Raw genomic sequence first — 22,889 nt, forward strand, 5'->3', positions numbered from 1 at the left:
AGGCACCTCGGCTGCCAGGGAGGGGCCGTCTTACCTCTGGTGCAGGCTCCCTTGGCCCCAGCCCCGGGACCGTGAGCAGCCTCTGCAGTGACCTTCCGACCTGCTCGGCAGGGAGACAGCACAGCCTCCGGAGCGTCCCCAGAGCCATCCACCATGGACCCGAGTCCTGGAGATGCCCACCCTCTCCCAGGAGGCGCAGACCCCTTGGAAGGGTGGCGGCAGTGTCCCCAGAACGGGCTGCGGCTCTGCCTCTTGCCTGCTGGTGTTTTAGCCGCCCGGCCGGCAGGCAGCACTCTGAGGAAAGTTGCTCAGCTGGCCAGGCAGGTCTGCCTCAGCAGTAACAGGACACAGGAGGAAGCGCTGGGCTTGTTAACCCCTTCCTGCTGGCTGGGCAGGCGGCACCTTCGGGGGTGGGAGGCCTGCCAGCTCGCTGTCCCTGGGAGGCACAGATCCAGAGTCCGGGCTGGTGGCCCACTCCCACCCTGCAGCAAGTTAACCCTTCCCTGCCTCAAAAGGAAATTGGGTGGGGGGCGCGGGGCTCCAACACCCGCCCCACGCCTACCCATCTCCCCTGGGCCAGGAAGACCATTGGGGGGAGGGCTGGCCCTTTGATGCATTTGTTTTTTGTGGGCTCCCCCTGGCCCCCTCAGCCACCCTGAAGAGGGCATCCAGGCTCCAGGCATAGCCCCTCTCTGCCTCTGAGAAAGGAGTGACCTGCTCTCTCCAAAGCTCCTCCCACTTTCAACTAGAGGATGCTGAAGCCTGTGAGGTTTTTATCAGAAGCGCCAAATGCAAAATCCAGCCAAATGCAAAACCATGCTGGTGGGAGGCTGTGGCCACCTCTCCATCTCCTGCCTACACCTCTGCCCCACCAGCACTTAAGGCCCTGAGCCCCGCATTAGCCAAGTTGCTCTCTGAACTCTGGGAGCCTGGAGCCCACTCAGCTGAAAGCCATTTGGGAACTGAGTCTGAGCTGAAAGCCGCCTTTTCTTTCCAGGAACCACCTCTTGTCCCCTTCCCATTTCTCTGAACAAGGGGGTAAGCATAATGTCCAGAGGCTGTTTTTCAGGCAAAAAGTGGTTCCAGGGGGGCCAACTGGCCTGCCATGAGGAGGGGATGAGACAGGCTGCCGAGGACAAGGGGATCTGGCCTCTAGGGTCCTACAGTGTGGTGAGCATGGTCCCCAGGGACTGGGACCTGGCCCTTGACCCAGTGGAAGTGGGAGGATCTCAGGGAGCCAGGCCCCATGGGGTCCAGTTCTCCTGGTCTCACACTTGGTCATGCTGGGTGATGACACTTGGGGAAGACCTGGTTCCAGGAAGCGTGACTCCAAAAGTGTGAGCCAAGTAAGGTCAGAGGTAAGGATTTCGAGGGCTGATGCTCTCTGTCCTGTCACCTGATTCATTCCTTATCCTGGTGCCAGCCTGCTCTTCCGCTCATTATCCCACACATCACCTTCCAGGTGTGTCTCTCCTTCCTCCTGTTGGATGGCTCCGGGAACTAGGAGGAGGGGAATCTGAGGCAGGTGGGACACAGGGGACCCTGGCTGTGAGCTGCCCTCATTAAGATCTAACGTCCAAGACGTGAAGGCCTAAAGGAAGTGGTGGGAACGTGAAGGTTCTTTATTGATTTGTTTGTGAACCAGTTTCCCAGAAGGCCCCTGGGGCACATGAGTCAGGTGCAAAGATGTAAAGTCTCCTCGACATCCTTTACGGGTCTGAGCTCATCAGCCAGGACCATCAGGTCAGTCACTAGGGTGTCCAGCAGCCCGTAGACCTGGAAGAACGGAGTGAAATCACAGGCAGAGGTTTGCTTTGTGGAAGGCACCCCACAAGCCAGCACCCAGCACACGATGCGGGCAGAGGGGTCTACACCAGGACGTTGAGCCGCAAAAGGGGTAAAACCACACCTGCAGAGTTTCTACAGAACTTTTGTTTTGGCAGATAGTTTTATTTTTCAAACCATCTGGGGAAGTAATCCTGCACCAGGCCTTTGGGACATATGGGGGCACAAGAGCCTGGAGTGGTGAAAGGGGTAATGCCAGGGAGCAGTACCCATTTACCCGCCCTGGCGGTGGGCCAGCTCCACCTTGGCCACCCAGAGGCCAGCTTTCCTTCTGGTAAGATCACAGACCCTCAGACTGAAATGTCTCCAGGATGGTGCCCTCCCGTGGGGCTGGAGCACATGAGCCTGGGCAGGCGGATTCTTCATTGCAGACAGCCCTCGGACTCCTATCTAAACCCCATCAACCTTCAGACATCGCTGTGATGTCACCAGCAGCAAATGGGACTTCTGTTCAGATGTGATCCAGAGCGTTACCCCAGTGTACGTGACATGGTCCCAACTATCTAGTTGTCCACACCGGAGGCAGGCAAAGCGCTGCCATCAGACACGGTGACAATCGAGTGTGGCTTTGTGGACCTCTCCTCTGAAACAGTAACAAAGAATGGAACACATACTCGGGTGAACCTCTAAGGATTTGCGGCTTAAGAATAAACCAGCATCGGGGCGCCTGGGTGGCTCAGCAGGTTAAGCCTCTGCCTTTGGCTCAGGTCCTGATCCCAGGGTTCTGGGATCGAGCCCTGCATTGGGCTCTCTGCTCAGTGTGGAGCCTGCTTGCCCCTCTCTCTCTCTGCCTGCCTCTCTGCGTACTTGTGATCTCTGTCAAATAAATAAATAAAATCTTTAAAAAAAAAAATAAACCAGCATGCAGGCTCTCCAGCACGTCACAACCCTTACACTTGCTGGAGAGTCACTCTATGTGCTGCTCCCCGCAGGGACTTCTCTGCCAAGACGCACCTCACACAGACAGGAAGTGGGAGCCGCAGAAAGGGAGGGGCTTCTAGTCCATCCCTCTGGTTTTCTAAGTCAGACTGTGTCACTCCTCCAGTCAAACCTCTGTGGACTCCTCATCTCACTCAGAAAAACCCCAAGTCCACACGGTGGCCTACAGACCCCCACCTGGCCTGTGACTTGTTCCCTCTCGGTGGTCTGCCCTCTGGCCCACTCCCTCCCCTGGGTTAGCTGCCCCCTCTGCCCAGGGCGCTCTTCCTCGATGGCCACAGGGCCACCCCGCACCTCCCTTGGAGTCTGCTCGATGTCACCTTCTCAGTGAAGCTCCCCCACCCCCACCCAGGCCTTCCCTACCCCCCCGCCTGGGTTATCCCTCGCTCTTCCAGAACGCTTGCCACCCAACACACGGGGCATGTTGCTTATGCACGAGGCCTGTCTTGCACACCGGGATGCCCTTCATGAGGGCAGCTCTGCTTCCGCCTTCCAGCAGGACACACTAGGGTTGACTGTTTGTGGAATAAGCAGGATGGATGAGGGAGGGGAGGAAAGTCCGCAGAGTGGGTGTGAGCGAGGGGAGGTCTGGGCGCAGGGCTCAGGCCCTCACCTCCGTGTGTAGCCTCTTGGTGTACTTCTCCATGACCAGGGGATCTATAGGTTCCTGGGAAGGGGTCGTGCTGTCAGGGGCAGCGTCTTCCAAGGAAAGCCTGTCCCGACTTGACGATTTCATGAGTTTCTTGTCATCCTTCGCCTTGTGCTTCTTGCTGTTTGCACGGTCCTGCTTGGAGAGACAGAGACACACAAGGCCTTCAGGAGCCCCCAGGGGAGGCCCAGGGCTTTCTCAAGAGCCAGGGCGTCATGCTACACTGGGTGCCTGCCTGCCACAGCTCTTCTGATGCCGCCCCAGCCCCACTGGGCGCCCACCCTATGTCCCGGCATGCCTCTTTCCCTGGCAACTTGGCTGCTTTTCTGTCCTCTTTGATTCCCAGCTGCTTCTTCTCCTGGGCTGCACCTTTACGGTCCTCCTTCCCAAATTTCATGGTAGTCATTTTCCCTTCTGTGCCAGGAGACTTTCGATCTAAGGGAGGGTGAGTGGAAGACAGTGTGACCTGGCCTCACAGACCCCACAGGCAGGGTTGGAAAAGCCAAGGATCCTCAGCCCTTGTGCCCCCAGGGAGGAGCAGAGCCCCCAGTCCAGGCGCGTGAGCTGCACGGCGGGGGTGGGAGGCCTGGTTCCAGTCCCAGCTCCCCCACTGCTCCATCTATGGCATGGGCAAGTCATTCGACCTCTCTGGGACTCCACCTGTAAAACCAGGGGACTGGACAAAGGTGGTCACTCAGGTCACTTCTAGGTCCCAAATCCTGGCAGTAGACAGGAGGGTTTAATGGCGCCAACTCCAAGGATCAACCTGACGGAGATCCCATTCGATGGGCATGCAAGGGGGTGAGGCTACGCAGTGCACGGCTGCAGTCTGACCTTGCTCTTCCGGGATGTCCAAATAGATGGTCTCCTTCTCAGGCAGGCCCAGCAGAGCCCTCAGCCACAGGGAATGGCTCACCAGGCCATCGATCACATCCCGCCACAGCTGCAGACTAGAGAGCAAGGCATACTGGACCAAGCCATCACCCCACATTTGCCCTTGAACGTGCGGAGGCGTGGGTCCTTCCCTTCTAAGACAGGGGTGCTGAGGGCTACCATGGAGGGGGCTGGCAGCCTCACCAGCACCTGTGCCAGCACTCAGGTAGGGATCTAGCTTCCCTCAGGCAGCAGCCAGGGAAGAATGGCCCAGGAGACAGTTAGCTTGAGACCCTGGCTACGCTTGGGCCCAGCCCAATGGGCTCCACTGAAGGCACCCACCCATAGCCAAGCAAGTTCCACAGGAGAAGCGAGGCTTTCTGTGCCCTTGCTGTGCCCCTCTCCTCGCTGCCCTCTGGTTCCTCCTTGGCTCATTCCTCTGCTCACTGAGAGGGAACTGGGCGAGAGGATGGGAGAGAGACTGTGCACTTGCTCTGCTCTAACTGCTCCGGAGGGGGCAGGCGGCTGGGGGTCTGCTGTGGCAGGTGGCAGAGCGGGGAGCGTCTGCAGCACCTTTCTGCACCTGGGCTCAAGGGACGTGCCCAGAACCACAGGCTAGATGGGGCTAGAGGCCACAGTGGGGAGGCAGGGCCGGCTGGGTGAGGGGGGACACTTACCACACCTGGTGTAGGAAGTCAGACTGCAGAGGCCTCTGCTCCTGGCACAGCTCCAGGGCTGCTTTGTTGAGCCTGATGAGGCCGTCTTCCTTCTGGTTCTCCTCCGGGAGTGCCATCACTGCCTGGCAGGGTCATAGGTACCATGGGAAACTGTTCTGCGCGAGACACCAGGGTCCCTGCATCCTCTAGTGACAGGACTGGTGCTGTGAGGACAGATGGCCAGGAGCAGGCGCAGTCGTGGAGAGGGGACTCCCCTGGAACTATGTACCCATGAACCCTCTTCTCCAAGGTGTGTTTGGGTCAGAGAGGGACCACCCCCTCACTGCACCTCAGTGGCCTAGGCACCTGAGACCAAAAGAGATGACCCAAGAGACTGCTTTCCCTGGGCCCTCAGAAGGGTCTGTTTGCCCATCCCCATGGAGGCCTGCTGGGGTCCTCCCTCCGTGCCCTGGCACCCAGCCCGGGACCGCAACCCCACCCACCCCTGCAGAGTCAGGCGAGCACCTTTCTGAAATCCTCCAGGCAGAGGTTCCACCCAGGCGGGGGAAAGCCATCTGGCTCCCAGGGGCTCTTTGTGTTCCTCAGGTCCGGGCTCTCCCCCACCAGGATCTCTTCCATAATGCTCTTCCGTTGAGCAGCCCGGGCCCTGGCTCCAGGCTTCTGGGAGCCCAAAGCATCCCGGGAGTCCCTCCGGGCCTCATTCTCCCGCCGGGACGGCTGGGATTCGGAGACTGGGCCCTTCAAGTGTGCTGAAGGCTCCCTGTTCAGGGGGATCTTCTCCAAGGCGGCTGGCGGGGGCACGGCCGGCTGGACCCTGGGGCTGAGGTGCTCCTCCTCACCGGGCCGGGCCTCCTCGGCCTTGGGAGGCACGACCAAGTACTGGCGCCACAGGCTGTGCAGGCTTTGCACCACTTGGTGCTGGTAATGCAGCTGCAGCAAAGGCAAGTAAAGCCACGTGAGGGGGAGGTGGAGGGGTCCCCAGAGTTTCCCCTCCCATTTCCCCTCCCCCACCCCCACCACCAGAGTACCGATGGAGGCTACAGGGAAGAAGCCGGCAGGAGCCTCTGTGGCCAGAGCCGCTCCTCACTTCCCTTTTCACCTGAGTATCTCTGACTTAGAGCTTTTTTTTGTATTTGCATTTCCAAGCAAGATGGGGTCTGAATGAAGGAGTCTGTGAAGCTCTATTCTGGCCAAGCATCCACTTACCTGCTAAGTAATCTTGGGCAAATGACTTAATACCGCCCTGGGCCTCAGTTTCCTCACTGTAAAGCGAGGATCTAAATAGTACCCCCCCCACCCCTCCCCCGCCAGTCGCTGGGAGGAGAAAGTGAGTTACTCATGGCTGAAGCTCAGAACAGGGCCGGGGTCGGGGGGTGGGGGGGTGGGGGGTCGTGTGAGGGAGCAGGGGCCAGCACTGGGCCTGTACCCGAGGATTCCTATGGTGGAACAAGTCCTCCTCCGTGAGATAGGCGTCCACAGGGGACTGTGCGCGCTCCGGGGTCAGGATCCCACTCAGCAGCTCCTGCAGCACGCTCTCCACGATGGTGACTGCTTCGTGGGCAGCCAGCTTATGCTGGGGACAGGAAGGGGAGACAAGATGGCAGCTCAGTCTTTTGAAACCCGTGTTGCCTCCTTGAGGGGAGCCAGAGCTCTTAGGACTTTGTGCCTTCCTAGGGGTTAAGCTCCTGCCACCATTTGTCTGTCTGTCTGTCTGTCTCTCTCACACACACACTCCTGTTCCCAGACTCAAAATCCCTGGGTATCTCCAGATATCTGACAGGATGTAGGGGGGAAGCCGTCCAAGAGATGTCGCTCCCTCATGGGGCCAGAGGTCACCGAGTCAGCATTTTCCCCAGGTTAAGAAGAAGGGCAAGGGGCAGGGGCCACACGGTTTGGGCCCTGTTGCGAGCGTGGCTTGACCACCCTGTTGGGTGCCACAGGAACAGCAGAGGGGTAGCTCCTGTGAGAGGTGGGGCCTACCGTCAGCAAATAAAGCAGACGTGGCACTTGTCCATATCACCTGTGCTCCCGGTGGGCTAAGCCCCAGCTACTGGAGCTGGCTCGTGTCCAGCAGCCACAGTAGGAACCAGGCTGCTTTCTACAGAGCGCCTGGAAGCACTGTCCCAGCTGGCCAGCTCTGGAGCAGATGTGCGGCCCAGCGCCCACCCCGCTCTCTCTCTGGGTGTCAGCCCCACCAGTTAGGGGGTTCTCTCTAGTTTTAAAGGTTTGCCAGTTAAATCTGACCCCAAGGGATAGACAGCATCAGACAATGTGAACGGATGTATTTCTAGCAGTTCTGGGGGCCTCCAGGCAGGGTGGGGCAGAAAGCTGGTCCTCCTCTCCGTGCCCACCCGTCTTTTACATCACAAAGCCCTGGGGAGTGTGTGTTGAACAAAACCGGCTCCCTGTCTGTGAAACATTCACCTCTGGGGCTGGGAGAAAGGGGATTCCCAAAGGCAGCACCAAGAAGTCCAGGGGAACCTCTCTGGTGTCCACGGGGCCAAGGTCCTAGGTCTCTTACCTTTAGTAACTTCCTTTCTTCCCTAAAAATGTCCTGGGTCAGGGAGACGGCATAGAGATTGACCTGCAGGGTAGCCCCTCCAAGTAGTGTGGGGTGGGTTCCAAACTCCCAATATTCCCTGAAGATCCCAGCATGCAAAGACTTGAAGAAGAAGGTAAAGGTTTTCGTTTCTCCAGGCAGAATCACACCTGAGAGGGACGGAGACAGAGGTTTTCACCACAGAGGAGCTAGCTGGGCCCCAAGCCTGCATGTATACAGTTAACTGAGCCCTAAGGCTATGCATATATAGTTAACTGAGCCCCAAGCCTATGCATATACGGTTAACTGAGACCCAAGCCTATGCATATACAGTTAACTGAGCCCTAAGCCTATGCATATACAGTTAACTGAGACCCAAGCCTATGCATATACAGTTAACTGAGCCCTAAGCCTATGCATATACAGTTAACTGAGCCCTAAGCCTATGCATATACAGTTAACTGAGCCCTAAGCCTATGTATATACAGTTAACTGAGCCCCAAGCCTATGCATATACAGTTAACTGAGCTCCAAGCCTATGTATATACAGTTAACTGAGCCCTATGCCTATGCATATACAGTTAACTGAGCCCCAGGCAGGGTGACAGACCATCCTGGTTTGCCCAGAAATGAGGGTTCTCCTGGGATGTGGGACTTTGGACTTTCTGTGTGAAAACTGGGAAGTCCCAGGCAAACAGGGATGGTGGGGGAGGTGCCCTAGCCTCAGGCCCGAGCAATTAGGTAACTGAACCCCTAGAAAATTTTTGCTCCCTGGTGACTCACTGCTCTGTTCTCAAGAGTTCGACCATCCCCCCTACAGACATGAACAGCTGGGAGAGGACATAATTCACAGAAGAAATGGGAGGGAATGGGCAGGGGAGAGCGGCTCAACCTTGCAGGAGCAATAGCCCGATTGTGGTTTCTTAGATGGAGGAGAGGAGGCAGGGAGCAAGGCAGCCAGGTACCTTCTCGATTGTTAAAGTAAAACCGCTGCATCCTGTTTCTCTTCAGGCCTTGGAAAGAGTCCAGCTGGGACCGCCGCCGCCAGTCGTACCAAATGGCCACTGTGCCATTATTGACCACGGTCAGCTCCGAAGATGTCTTCTCTCCTTCTAGAGTTTCGAAGGTCAAGCGGACGGCAATTCCAACATGCTTCTAGGGAAGGAGGAGGTAAGAGAAATGCCTCTCAGGAAGGCTCTGGCCTCCGGTGACCAATTCATCCTGGTATGAAAGCGACTTTTCTGGGTTTGGCACTGAAAGTCCCATGTCCCAGTCCTCCAGGGCCTGGGTGCTCTGAGTGCTAGCATTGTCCTCCAGTAGCGGTTGTCTCTGAGGCTGCCATCCACAGCAAGAAGGGGAGAGAAAACAGATTGTGTATCTGATGAGCAGTTCTGCTCCTTAGATCTGAAGTCTTCTTTTTTTTTTTTAAGAGAGAAAGCGTGAGAGAGCTGGGCATGCGTGCAAGCAGGAGTGGGGGTGGGGTGGGCTGGGGGGGTGGGGGGAGGGCAGAGGAAGAAGGAGAGAATTTTTTTTTAGTTTTTAGTTTTTTGTTTTTTTTTTAAGACTTTATTTAGGGGCACCTGGGTGGCTCAGTTGGTTAAGCGTCTGCCTTGGGCTCAGGTCATGATCCCAGGGTTCTGGGATCGAGCCCCTCTCGGGCTCCCTGCTCAGCGGGAAGCCTGCTTCTTCCTCTCCCATTCCTCCTGCTTGTGTTCCCTCTCTCGCTGTCTCTCTCTCTCTCAAATAAATAAAATCTTTAAAAAAAATACTTTATTTATTTGAGAGAGAAAGAGACAGAGGGTATGAGCAGGGGGGGGTGGGGGAGGAACAGAGAGAGAGGGAGAAGCAGACTCCCTGCTGAGCAGTGAGCACAATGGGGGACTCGATCCCAGAACCCCAGGATCATGACCTGAGCCCAAGGCAGACGCTTAATTGACTGAGCCACCCAGGCACCCAGGAGAGAGAGAATCTTAAGTAGGTTTCACGCCCAGCATGGAAGCCGATATGGGGCTCAATCTCATGACCCTGAGATCATGACCTGAGCTGAAAACAAGAGTTGGATACTTAACCAAATGAGCCACTCAGGCGCCCCTGAAGAATATTTTAGAACCTTCTTGAAGCCATACCTGTTTGGTTTTTTTAAAAAGATTTAATTTACTCATTTGAGAGAGAGAGAGAGCACAAGACAGGCAGAGGGAGAAGCAGACTCCCCACTGAGCTGGGAGCCTGTCGTGGGGCTCAATCCCAGGACGTGGAGATCATGACCTGAGCCGAAGGCAGACACTTAACCATCTGAGCCACCCAGGTGCCCCAAAGCCATACCTGTTTGCGGTTTGCTTATTTACATGCTTGGGGGCTGGGTACAAACTGGGTGGCTTGTGACAGTCTCTTTTCAGACTCGTGATTTTATTCTGGTGCAAGTTAGCACTGCTGTTACCATTTTCAGACATGCTAAATGTATGACCAGATAAATGCAAAGAGGTGACTGTCCAGGCTGCTTGTGACTGCCACAGTCACCCTGGGACTGCACCCGAGGGAGGCCCTTCCAGCAGGTGGGCGAGGGTGGAATCCATTTTACCTTGTCCTGTGGGTTACTGCCTCTGATCCAGCAAGCTGGCTTCCCACAGAACAGCAGAGAAGGGCCAAGAATAGGCATGGGGACCACATCAGGGTAACTGGCCAAGTCTCTGTAAGAAAGACCAAGGACTTACTTCCTCTGAGGCTACCCCAGTCTTGCCCTGTGGCGCCCAGGGAAACGGCCTGGAGAGGTGCCCGGCTCTGCCCTCTGATGGAGTACCCTCAGCTCCACTTGGGCCTCGTCCCGCTCTATCCCTACAGGCGGGCGCTTTGGGGACACACAGAGACTCTTCGCGCACAGCCATGCGGCGCGTACCAAAGGAATGGCAGGGAAATCCCCGTTGGGGGCTGGTTGCTGGAAGGGAGCAGAAGGTCACAGAAAAAGCTGGCGCAGGTGTTGGGAGGGGCCCAGAGAGAGGCAGGGATGGAGGCACTTGGATTTCAGAGTGGGGAGTCTGCCTTTTATACTGCGGGTGCCGGGGGAAGCCACGCTCCCTGACCCCTCTCCCTGGGGCCCGGGCCGACTCACAAGGGCACCGTGTCTTCAGAGGAGCTTTCCTGGTTCCTGTCAAATACCGTGAAGTCTTCCACCTTCACAGTTGTGAACGGCTGCCCTTGGCCCACCACCTCCAGGCCATCAATATCCTCAGAGAGACGGAGAAAGGGAAGATTAGCTGACCGAAGGCAGGCGCGTCACGAGGGGCTTGGGACTGCCCAGAGGCGTACCTGCTGACTGAAATCCAGCTCTGCCATAAGCTTCCGCAGCTCTGTGCGTCGGTAGATCAGAAACAGACTCCGATCCCAGGTGTAGCGGTACCCAGCCTCCTTCCAAGCCGGCAATCCTAGAGCAGCGGGGCCAGGGGCCCTCAGCACATTTGGCTGCGGGGGCCTCTTCCCCACCCACTCTCAGGGGCTCCTCGAGCACCCACCCCAGCACCGCTTCTGGGTAAGGGGAAAGTATGGCTTCCCTGTGCGGCTCGACTCTGGTCCTCCCGCCCCATCCCTACTGCCTCAGCAGCCCTGTGCAGGACTCCTGCATGACCAGCTCGGAACCCTGCAAACCTTTGGATTATAATCACAACAGCAGCTACATCCGACTGAGTGTTTAACAGCCAGCCAAAACCTCCTACTGCACACCCTGTCCCACTGAACACTCTCACAGTACTTTACAGGTGGGGAAACTGAGGACGAGAGGGCTTAACAAACCCACTGGAGTTCGCAGACCCAACACAGCTGGGGCCCGAACCCAGCAGAGAAATAGCATGCAAACCACAAAAGCAAGCCACGAATGTCATGGAAAATTCCCAAGATGCCACATTGGAAAAGGCGAAAAGAAACAGGTGAAATTCACTTCATTAATACAGTTTAACCCAAGATCAAGAATAGTATCATTTCAACATGTAATCAATATAAAAACAATTAATAAAGTATATCTTTTAGTACTAATCTTCAAAATACAGCACACCTGAGTCCATGCCAGCCACGTTCCAGGGGCTCAATGACCACGAGCCATGGTGGCCACGTGGACAGAGCAGCCCCACAGCTCCTGCTCTCACTTGCCCCCCTCTCCCTTCCATCACTGTCTTACTGCAGGGGGGCTGGACCTCCGGGGGTTATGGGCCTCCATCCCAGGCCATTCTCATCCAGAGCCATGCCGTTCCCCCTCCTAGGCCAGCCACAAGCTGCCATCGCATCTCCAGCCCACTCCTCACCCATCTCTGCCTGGATGCACTGGGGCTTCCTGACGTGAGTGATCGGTTCCAGGAGGCCACGCTGAGCTTTTGTCTTTGTCATCACCAGACCCGTCAATTCATCTCCCAAGTACTCCAGGCGACTCCAGAACCCACTGGTCTCCTCACAGGTCTGGCAAGGAAGGACAGGGGAGTCACAGCACCTGGGCACTTTGGAGAGAGGCTGGTGGAGGCGGTGGGGGAGGGGGGGCAGCAGGACAAGAGTGCCACAGACCTCAGATGCTCTCCCTAGGGGGGATTCCCTGCTGCTGAGAGCAGGATAGAAGCACCCACTGTGCTATTCTGTAGCCCCAGACGGATGGCACAGGCCCATAGAGGCACTGTACTGACAAACCACGGCACAGGACGGTGCCCCAGGTCCCCTGAAAGTTGGAGCCTCGGCTTTTAGGAGAACACTGAGACTATTCTAATATCCCAATACCATGATATCTTTCCCCTCAAAATGACTACAGCAGACCACCACAGGCTGAGTAACCTAGCTAGTCAGGCCCCTGAAAGCCTGGTTAACAGTAAAGGCCTTGAGGGCTTCAAAATGCCTTGCAATGAGCATATTTTCTTTTTCCTTTTTTTTTTTAAGATTTTATTTATTTATTTGGCAGAGAGAGACACAGCAAGAGAAGGAACATAAGCAGGGGGAATGGGAGAGAGAGAAGCAGGCTTCCTGCAGTGCAGGGAGCCCGATGCAGGGCTTAATCCCAGGACCCTGAGATCATGACCTGAGCTGAAGTCAGACGTTTAACAACTGAGCCACCCAGGTGCCCCAATTTTCTTGTTCCTAACTGTGCAACCTGAGGCAGCCATCCTTGGATCCAGAACCCCCTTCCTCACAGAGGACCTGGGAACTCTGTCCTTACCTTCCCATCATGCTGTGTTGGAAGTGTTCGGTCAATGAGCTCCCGTTCCTCCTGGATCCGTCTGTAGGTCTCCCCAGTGTGCATCAGCAGCTCGCTCACTGGCTTCTTCAGGTGTTCTGGAAAGGTGAGAGCCAAGAATGCAGCCCCTCCCTCAGGTCAGAACAGGAGCCAAGCCCTGCGCCTGGTCAGCCCCACGGCTGGGCTGATTTCGGGACCCACTAAGAGCAAGAAGCACTTGGGGGTGGAGGGCATGAGGTGACCGGCCTGCATCCAGGCTTCGGCCAGGTGGAGCCACAGGAAAACACAGCAGCGGAGCCTGGGTGGTGGCCGAGGCCCGGCGGGAACCCTGTCCACTGTGCTCACCGCTGAGGGCTTCCTGCTGCTGCTTCCGCAAGGTGATGTGGCGCTGCCAGTTTCTGAGAAAGTTGTGCTGAGGAGGTGGAGCCCGGGGATGTGCCTTCTTTTCTCTGGGGGCTTTCTCCTTTGGCTCTTCTTTTGCCGACATGAGGGTCACCAGAGCCGGTGGGGTGGGGATCAGCTCAGCCAGCTGAAAAGTACAGGGAGAGTGTGTGGAGGATAAGAAGCAGGCGTTGGCGGGGGCAGGGGGTGGGGTGTCGAGAGCGAAGAGTTCTCCAGGCCTCACCCCCTGCCGTCCTCCCCCTCTGCTCAGAGTCCCTCCTCTTCTGGACCCTGACATAGCAACTCTCAGTCTCTCTGTCCCCTCACAACTGATGCTAACTGACACCTTCACGGGCAGGGCGATAGAGCCATTTTTATACGACCCCAGGCCTCTTAGCACCTGACCCGGCAGAGGTGTTTTGCCTGGAGCCAAGGAAGCAAAGGAGCCGAAAGCCAGCAAAGCTCAAGTCAGACAGAGAGACTGATGTGCAGTTACAGGAGCTGCGAGAAGCTGCCCTCCCCCACCGTGTGCACCAAAGAGGCGAGCAGGCCAGGTTTTGGCGAAGGGCTAATAAAGCCAATGGTGCGCGGAGGAACAGGAGCCCCGAGCCCCGATGCCTCTCTGGGTTCTAACTGGAGCCTGGCACGCTCTGGCTTTGGGGTTCCTTGAGGCACCTCTGTATCCTTACGGTGAATTGCTGACTTCAGCTGAAGCCAGTCTAAGGGGGCTTCACTCTTTCGGGGGGAGGGTCATGAGCTTTTCAGATTCCAGGGCCCAGGAGGGAACTGTCTAACCCCAGTCCCCCATTCGTGCTTGGTTCCGCCAGGTGGGTACCACCGGAATGGCTCCGGTGACTGCTCCCCTCCCCACAGCTCTGTGCAAACCAACCTGGGTGTTCCCTTGAGCAATGGCAATTCTCTTAAAGTCCTGGAGACTCCCCAGGATGTGGTGAGGCAGGATCTGGTCACAGCCCTGGAAGCTGTCGCCTGGGCCTGGGGGGGATGGCAGGGAGGGACTAGCTCATGTCAATGTTTCAAGGCAGTTACTTTCTGCTGGTGACCCAGCTTCCTCCCAAGGCTGGGCCCATGAACTCACAGGCCAAGGCCGCCAAGGTCAAGCCTGGGCCATACCAGAGTAGTCCAGGGGCTTCGTGGCTGCATCTGGGGTAGCAGGATGTGCAACTAAGTGGCAGACCTTCCTCTTCAGATCCTTGGGCTTGAGTTTCCGAATGATAAATTTCTGGGTAACAGCAGGTCGATCTTGTGTCTCAATGAAGCGAGGAATGTGTTGCTTAAAAAAAAAAAAACAACCAAAATAAAACGAAACAGGAGAATTCCACTTGAGATCAGGAGGAAGAAAAACACCACCCATCTCCAAGGTCCTAATTTTTGGTGGAATTCCTGAAGGCTGACGAATCTGTTGTTCCAGCTCTGTCCATATGCTCTGTCGAGGAAATGTCTATGCCACAGACTAAAGTCTCAGTGATGTCCAGGAGGGAAAAAGTAACATTTAAACCCTCCAGACAGTGCAGGTGAGAAGTGGCCAACTCTTCCAGGTAAAGCATGGGGTGCGGGTTCAGCAGCTGTATCCACACCTGCAGTGTACTCCTCAGACTCATTTTCCCTTCTATGAAATGGGGATGACGGGCACTTGCCTCTGTGGGAAGCAAGACACCTGAACATGTCATTTCCCTATGGCTCTCTAGGACTCTCAGCAATGTTAAAATAAACCACATAGTAAATTCCTTCAGATGGGGGTGCCTGGGTAGCTCAGTCATTAAGCATCTGCCTTCAGCTCAGGCCATGATCCGGAGTCCTGGGATCGAGCCTTGCATCGGGCTCCCTGCTCTGCAGGAAGCCTGCTTCTCCCTCTCCCAGTCCCCCTGCCTGTGTTCCCTCTCTCTGTGTGTCTTTCTCTGTCAAATAAATAAATAAAATCTTTAAAAAAAAATTCCTTTAGATGCAAAAGTGCAAAGAATCCATGTTCGATTTTTCCATGGAATTAGACACTCCCTCTGGGTGGGGAGGTGGTGGAGAGACAGTGGGCATGGTTGATGTTCCCGACCATGCAGACTGACCCAGAAATGCTCCTGCAATAAAGGATCCTGGACTTCATCCTTACCTTCTTTAGATCTTCCTTCTTAATGGCTAAGGCAAGAATGTCATCCCCTTGTAGGACATTGCTAACAGGCTCAGGTTCTTCCTGAATGGGGGGTGTGGGCTGTTCAGCTACCTTTGTCCTCTTCTTTTCTAAAGAGAAGCAGAAAGGTACCACTGCTGAAATATAAATATATGTACAGTGTATATTCTAATAGAGATATATGATATATATTCTAATATATAAAAGCTAATATCTATCTACACTAGAGTTCATGGTAGAAGGCAGAGCTCAACAACCAGACAGACAGCAGAGGCAACCAAGGTGGCCTGGAGTTCTCTCTCGAAGGTCCCCCTACCTGTCCCCCTTGGCCTGCTACAGTGCCTGGAACTTTTGGAGCTGGAGTTGCGATTGGAAGATAGTCCGTTCTAGGCTGTGCCATTTATAAGCGATACAACCTTGGGTGTATCACCTAGCCTCTCCTGGTCTCTGTTTTCCTTTTTGTAAAAAGAGAAAGCCCGACTAAAGCAATGGTTTCCAAATACTTGTCAAATGTCCGCCTGAGGGTCTTCTGAAGAGTTTTACTAATAGAGTTTCCTGGCTACTTCCTGGGGCCAGGGCCAAGGGAACTGTTTTGTAAAAACTCCCTCGGTGGTTCTGAAGCATAGGAGTTTGGGACAACGGGACTAGATGCTTTCTCAGCTCTCCGCATTAGCGGCATTGACACATTGTTCTAGGTGAAGACGTCAGGTTTCTTAGGACACTGGCTAAAATGCGGATGCTCTGGGCAAAGCAGAACCTTCACCGCTGAGCATTTATTTCACGTTCTTTCATTTAATAAATACTGTTTAAGCAACTCGCTAGGCATTGTGCAAGGTCCTGGGGATATAAAGCAGAGTCTTGGGCCTCCAAGAGCACAAGCCCAAACAAGACTGTCAAACAGGTTCCCTGAACTAGGGTCACTATGGGGTTGTCCGGGGGGGTACCCCAGCCCCATGTGCGGGGAGGTCAAGGGGGGCTTCCTGAGGAGGTGATGTTTAAACTATGAGCCAAAGATGAGGGAACTTAGACATGGGAAAGGCACTGGGGAATAGGCATTCCAAAGGGAAGAGCACGGAGAGGCCTAGAGGCAACAGAAGAGAGTGGGCATCTGGAACTCCAAGCACATTTTTTAAATAGCTGGAGAGCAGCGAGGTGGGGGGTAGGAAGCTGTGCCTGGGGAGGGAAGTAGGTGCCACATGGCTCAGAGCTTAGTGAGCTGTGTAAAGGACTTTGGTCTTTACCCCACGGGTCATAACATAGCAAGGAATGGATAAGGGTTGCAAGATGGAATGAGGGGGGAGTCTTTAGGAGTATTTAGGAGTCTAGGGGGGGAATGAAGGGCTTGGCAAAAGCAGCTCATGGGACTGGAGGAAAGTGGAGAGATCTGAGCCTCTTTCTAACACAGGCCGGCGGGAGCGCAGCACTGAGAACTCGTGGACAGAGCAAGTCGCTCCCTAGCCAGGACACCCTCCCTGCCTTCCTTCCACAGACGTGGGTTTACAGTTTCAAATGCATTTTGTTTCTCTGGCTGCTGCCCCCTGGTTTAGAATGTTCTTAGGTAAGGCCTGACACAAAATACGCAAAAGAAAGCCCAAGTCCAGCCTTCAGGGACTTTAAACCAAAACTTGGTTTTGTCCACTGCTACTCAGAGTGCTCTAATGTTCAAGGGGCCATTATCACTCAAACATCAAAGCGGGGGTTTTGATGACCCAAATCAAATGTTTTGTAGGAAGTGGCCACATGGTGGCCAAAACACCCAAGCCAGAATCATCCCAAAGCGTAACTCGAAATGGGGCCTATCGGTCAGAGTCCTCTCCTCGGCGACGGGGTCAGCAGACACCCAGGAGTATCTGTCAGTGAAACCGCAGGGCTCGGTGTGCGTGCACACACACACACACACACACACACACACACACAGAAACAGGGCAGATGGGCTTAACCCCACGTTCTGGTCCCATCTGCTGCCCCACGGGGAGGTGCACCCTTAGGCTTGAATTTCTACTTCCTCTCTCCCTTCTCCCCAAAGTCGCCTGTGTTGGTGGTCATCCAAGAGACAACGGGGAGCAGTTGCAGGCCGGCTTTAATACACATTTTGGAACCTGGGGGCGCCTGGCTGGCTCAGTTGGAGGAACACGTGATTCTCAATCTCGGGGTCATGAGTTCGAGCCCCACACTGGGCGTAGGGGTTAAGTAAATAAATAAATAGACTTCACATAAATAACTATTTTGGAATTATTTATGTTTTCCAGGACATTTGCTTCCTCCGTCTGTCACCTCGGCTGGGTCTACAGCTTCCCAAGGGATTACACATCTCCAGATGTGTGCTTTTCACTGGTGGGTGTCTAATCACCATGTGTAAATTTATAAACGTTCAACATTGCTAAAGGTTTCCAAAATCGTGAAACTCTGCTCTGAGGTTTTTCTGAGGTTATCTTGGACGCAGTTCAAAGCTCTGGTATAACATACAGTCAGGGAGCAGTGTGTTCTAGTTAAGGAGGTCTTTGGAAAAATGATATATACATTTTAAACTTCAATTCACCCTACAGAATATTTACCAAGCAATTTCTCTGTGCTATGAACTGCAGAGAAGGTGGTATAAAAGGTAAAGATAGGGCTCCTTCCCTTGAGGAGCTGAAAACAGCAGCAGACACTAACACACACCAGCATCACATAAGGCCCTGAGTTAGTGGCAAAGACCAGGTGTTTGGTTACACATCAAAGAAGGAACAAATGGATGCAGATCCTATGGGTTAGGGCTATAAAGAAAGGTCCAGAAGAGCACGTGCAGGGGTCAGAGGCTGAGTTAGGCCCCGAAGGACCAGAAACCTTGGGACAGGCAGAGCAGCAAACAGAGCTGTTCCAGGTGAGGTCACAGAGCAAAGGGGGAGGCAGGGCTAAGCATGGCATATATGGGGGCATGGCGACACAGAAGGCTTGCTGGGGGAGGTGGGGGTGCCATTAGGGATGACAGAAAAATCAGGGTATGTCGGCTTGGTAGAGTAAGGCTGAAGCATCTGTCTTCTCACTGGCAGGAAGGAGGTTTGGTCCAGGAGAGTACGTTGGTAAAAGCAGCATTTCAGGAGTGATTCATCCAATGAGGGTAAGCCAGGTGGACTGGGGGCTGGGCGGGGGAGCGATGTAGTATGGAGAGGCAAGCGGGGGAGAGCAGGGAGGAAGGACGATTGTGTGGGGGTCATTTCAGGACCTGGGGGAGGGGACTTGGCAGGTCAGGATGTGTCTCACTACTAAACCTATGGAGGCTCAGCTATTTTCCTGTTCTTTGGTCTGGAAAGCCGAGCTGAGTGGGGCTTCTGGTGAGCCCCATAGCTGGCATTTCTTCCTTGATCCTGGCAGCCGTGAGGGGGTCAAAGACCAGCCCCCTTGCATGGGGCAGTTGGGGGACATTTTGGCCGGAAGTAGGCCAGGCAGCTGGAAGCAAGGTGCTCAGGCGGGGTAGGAGTGGAGGAAAGCAGGGGAAGCCTTGGAGAAGAAACCTGGCCTTGAGTTTTCTGTTTCTTGTGTTATCTAGGTGTTATCCTTTTTCCGTGTTGATTAAGGTCTTTGAGAACTTCCCCCAGATTGCACTGGGGGAACCAAGGGAGACGCTGTCCCTACCAGGGCTGAGCTTTACTTGATCAGGGAGGGACATCTGGGACTGCTGGGAATCTTCCCAGTTTCGTAACAAAAGCACGGACAAACTTGGAAGGCAAAAGGGCTTGCATCCCTAAACAGATTTATAGTCACAATATTTGCTTGCATTTTGCTTATAATTCAGAGACCCTGGAGAAATACAGCATAAGATTGTATTTGTGGATTAGCTGTATTATATCGGGGGTGGGGGGAATAAAAGTATTGTCCTACTACATTACTGACGTCACCTGAGATATTTAGGAGGAAAAAAAGGTATCTTGCATGCTAAACTAAACAGGTTTTTTTCCCCTCCTCACCCTGGTGCATGTTCTCAACTCAAATGGCTATTTAACAAATAACATTTCCCCTTCTTAAAAATAACTATGTAGTGATAAATCGTTCCTTGATTTGTTTACAGTAGAAAGTTCAAATCTGATAAGATCCAGAAACTAGGTGTACAGGAGGCAGTAGCTAGGAAAGACCTTGACTGCCCTTGGGAAAAGGTCCCAGCTATTTTTCTTTCTCTGTCCACTATTAAGAATTATATCATGAAGGGTGCCTGGGTGGCTCAGCCAGTTACGTGTCTGCCTTTGGCTCAGGTCATGATCTTGGGGTTCTGGGATCAAGCCCCATGTCCTCAGAGGGCTCCTTGCTTAGTGGGGAGTCTGCACTCTCCCTCTCCCTCAGCCCCTCTGCCACCTGCTCGTGTTGTCTCTAAATCTTAAGAACGTTATATCATGAAACAGCATCTCAATTCAGCCTAAATTGGACTTTTATACTATAAAGAGGGATTAAAGCCAGCCATACTGACTAAGCAGGCCTCCCAGGGGTCCCAGGGCAGACCTGCCCCTCTCCTCCCACTGAGCTTTTCACCACTGCTCTGAGGCTGGCTTTGGGTCTCCCCAGCGCCTGCAAGAGCACATCGAGACTCTCTGACTTAGGAAGTGAAGTCCTTGCTTGGTCTGGCCCCTGCCTACCTGTACAGCCCTGTCTGGCTCCCTCCCTCTCCTCCACACCTACTACCTCTGCCCTGGCCACCAGTGTCCTAGTTCCATGCTTTAGCTCACGCCGCTCCCGGCTCTCTAGACCTGGAGAAGCAAACTGCCTTTTGCGGGGGTAGGGGAGGAAGGAGGCTAGCCACAGATGCCACCTTCTTCAGAAAACCTTCCCCCCAGATTCTAGCATCTAAGGCCTGGGTCAGGTACTCTGAGCCCCCATAACCACTTAGGGATCCCAATATTGCAGCACTCATATTTGTCTGGTTCCTCCTCACACAGGTCACTAGACTCTGCGTTTCTTGTGGGCCGGGGTCACACAGTGGATACTGACACCATTGCTGCCCAGCACAGTGCCCACACACAGCAGACCCTCAGTAAATGGAAACAGGGGGTGGGCTGCAAAGACTCTGCCACCTGCAACCAGAGGGTAGCTGTGGCGGCCAGGAAGTAGTCATGTCTGCAATGGGCTCCAGGTTAAACAACTGGGATAGGTGTCATCCATCCCGAAAGGACGGATATACGTGGTGGGAAATAGAACTGGCCGAGTTAGTCATTTCTTCTGGGTTTTTCCAGCAGGTCTCTTAGGTGAACATCCTCAAGGATCCGCCCAAGGTGTTGGTTTTACCACCTCGACATGTTTCTTGCATTCTTTCCTGAACTTCTTTTCCCAAGGACTCCAGTTCCTGGCCCTTCTGAAATTCTTTCCTGACTCTTCTGCACCCCACCCAGTGGAGGGCTCCTGCCTTCTGAGTCCCACCCTAAGCTGTGGTTAGACATAGAGGTCTCCTATGCCTTCCCGCCGCCAAGCCATCTCCCCAGCAGTTGATCCCTCGGGCCTCTGTCAGTGTTCCTATGTCCCCATCCCCAAGGCCCAGGGCACTGGACCCCCTCCCTTCGCGGGTCGCTGCCTTGTACATCATCCCTGAGGTATGGGGTACGCCTTATTCCGTACCCCATTCCCCCGTGATCTTTACCTCCATCCTGCTGTCACCCCCGTCCTCCAGGCCCCGTGTCGTGAATCCCATCCAAGAACCCCAGCCCCTGTCGGGTTCTCCTGAGCTCCCAAGGCAGCCAGCGCCAACCTTTAATGGCTTCTGCGGCCTCCAAGAATCTGTTTGCAGGTATTCTTAGGCGGGACTCCTTCTTTAGAGACTTCATGGTGTCGCCCGCGCTCTGAGCGCGGCCCTGCGCCGCGGGGACCTGGGATAACGAGGCTGTGCGGCACCCCAGCGACCCCGCGCGCGCGCGCCCTCCCGCCAGCGGCCGCCGACGCGTCCATAGCAACCAGCGTCCCGCGCGGGGGCGCGCACCCACCGATCAACTTGGGCGGAGACTGCTTGGCAGCCATCTTTTTCATCCGGCCACGCCCACGCGCCCGCGGCGGGCCACTCCTCCCGCGCGCGGATCCGGAGCGCAGCGCCCGGCCAGGGGCGTGACGTCACAGGGGCGCCAGAGAGCGCCGTGACGTCAACGGCCAGCGGGGGCGGGACGAAGCCCCCGGTACTGGGGGAGGTGGGCGGGATGGCAGGGTAGGGGCGGCCCTGGCCCTGGCCCTGGCCCTGGCTTTCCCTCTGCGTCTCCAGGCGGCTGCCGCCGGGTCGTTCCATTCATGCCGGGCTGAAACACCCCTGCGTGGCTTCTCGTGGGTTTCAGGGACTCGGCGGCCCCTGCCTGTCCTTTGCGGGAGCCTGTGTCCTACACCCGCCGGCGCTCGCTACAGGCCCTCCATCACCTCCCAAATAATTCAGGCTTTTACCCCGACTTGGGCCCTTCGCACACTGCTGGTTTCAGTCCTTGGAGATAAAGCCCTTGACTCCCTAATTTTTTTTTTTTTTTAAGATTTTATTTATTTATTTGACAGACAGAGATCACAAGTAGGCAGAGAGGCAGGCAGAGAGAGGAGGAAGCAGGCTCCCCGCTGAGCAGAGAGCCCGATAAGGATGCGGAGCTCCATCCCAGGACTCTGGGATCATGACCAGAGCAGAAGGCTGAGGCTTTAACCCACTGAGCCACCCGGGCGCCCCTGACTCCCTAATTTAAAGTAGCCCCTCTGTGTTCTCAACTTTATAATTGCACCTGGTGTATTTTTTTCCTAGAGCCCTAACACGTTCTCGAGTTATCCTGTTTGTTGAGGGGGTTGGCCATTGTTGAGTTCGTTGTGAGAATGTAAGCTCCATAAGATCATGGCAGGCCTGTCACGTGTCCCCACCCCAACCCAAGTTTAGCACGCAGCTGTCACTCAAACAGTGTGGAGTAATAAAGGGGCTTTAGAGCCAGACTGCCTACTTGCTAGCTCTCTGTTCTTAGACCAACCCCTTGATGTCCCTGACCCACACTTTTCTCACTTACGAGGGAAGGTCATAAGGCCTTTCCCACAGGCCACTGTAAGGTTTAACTGAGAGTATGCATTTAAACTACTCACTACAGGGCCCTCTGTAAGGTGTAGAATCTTCCCAGTCAGTTCTCAAAATCATGCTAGGGCTGGGGAGGTACACTGTGTATCCATTTCACAGATGAAAAAACTGAGGTCTACAGAAGAGGGGGATATAAAGTCACCTGACTAGCAAGAAGTACAATTCAAACCTGGTTCTCCCAAATCCAAGGCCAGGACTCCTGTGCCCTGTCTTCTGAGCCATGTCCGAGCTTGGCTGTAGTTTGCCCTAGACAGGGAAGGAACTAGAGAAGATGCCTGTGGGGGTGGTTATTCTCCAGGCTCCCTGCCTGTCCCAGGGGGCCCAGCCTCTTCATGTACCCTTTACATGGTCACTCCTTATGATTGAAACATCCTCCCTGGGCAGCCTCTCTTTTGCTCTCAGGGGCCCAAACACCAGCTTCCTTCCACTCTCCCAACACCCCCCCTCAGAGAGTCCCCAGTTCAGTCCACTCCATGAACATTTATGGAGCACTTATGATAATACCAAGCTAATCACTGTGTCTTCTGGGCTCACCAGGAAGCAGACACTGAGATGGGGTTAGGAGTGCAAGGTGTTTATTGCCTGGAGGAGCGGGGGTGTGGTA

At 54.8% G+C, this 22,889-nt stretch overlaps 1 protein-coding gene across 1 annotated transcript; it reads right to left on the bottom strand.

The window, feature by feature from the left end:
• Nucleotides 1–1,602: 1,602 nt before the first annotated feature.
• MYCBPAP (MYCBP associated protein) lies at nt 1,603–21,478 on the bottom strand (the record flags this gene model as incomplete). The annotated part of the gene is made up of 19 exons (XM_080826640.1): nt 1,603–1,776; nt 3,398–3,568; nt 3,732–3,868; nt 4,268–4,383; nt 4,984–5,105; nt 5,488–5,913; nt 6,410–6,556; nt 7,505–7,692; nt 8,488–8,677; nt 10,101–10,209; nt 10,629–10,744; nt 10,826–10,941; nt 11,812–11,962; nt 12,705–12,820; nt 13,068–13,251; nt 13,993–14,096; nt 14,235–14,394; nt 15,226–15,353; nt 21,097–21,478. 19 exons carry the CDS (start codon nt 21,476–21,478, stop codon nt 1,675–1,677), a joined length of 3,165 nt encoding a protein of 1,054 aa, XP_080682766.1. The 3' UTR covers nt 1,603–1,674.
• Between the last annotated feature and the right edge of the window lie 1,411 nt (nt 21,479–22,889).

This window comes from Martes martes, assembly GCF_963455335.1.
Source record: "Martes martes genome assembly, chromosome: 16".
Classification (NCBI taxonomy): Eukaryota; Metazoa; Chordata; class Mammalia; order Carnivora; family Mustelidae; genus Martes; species Martes martes.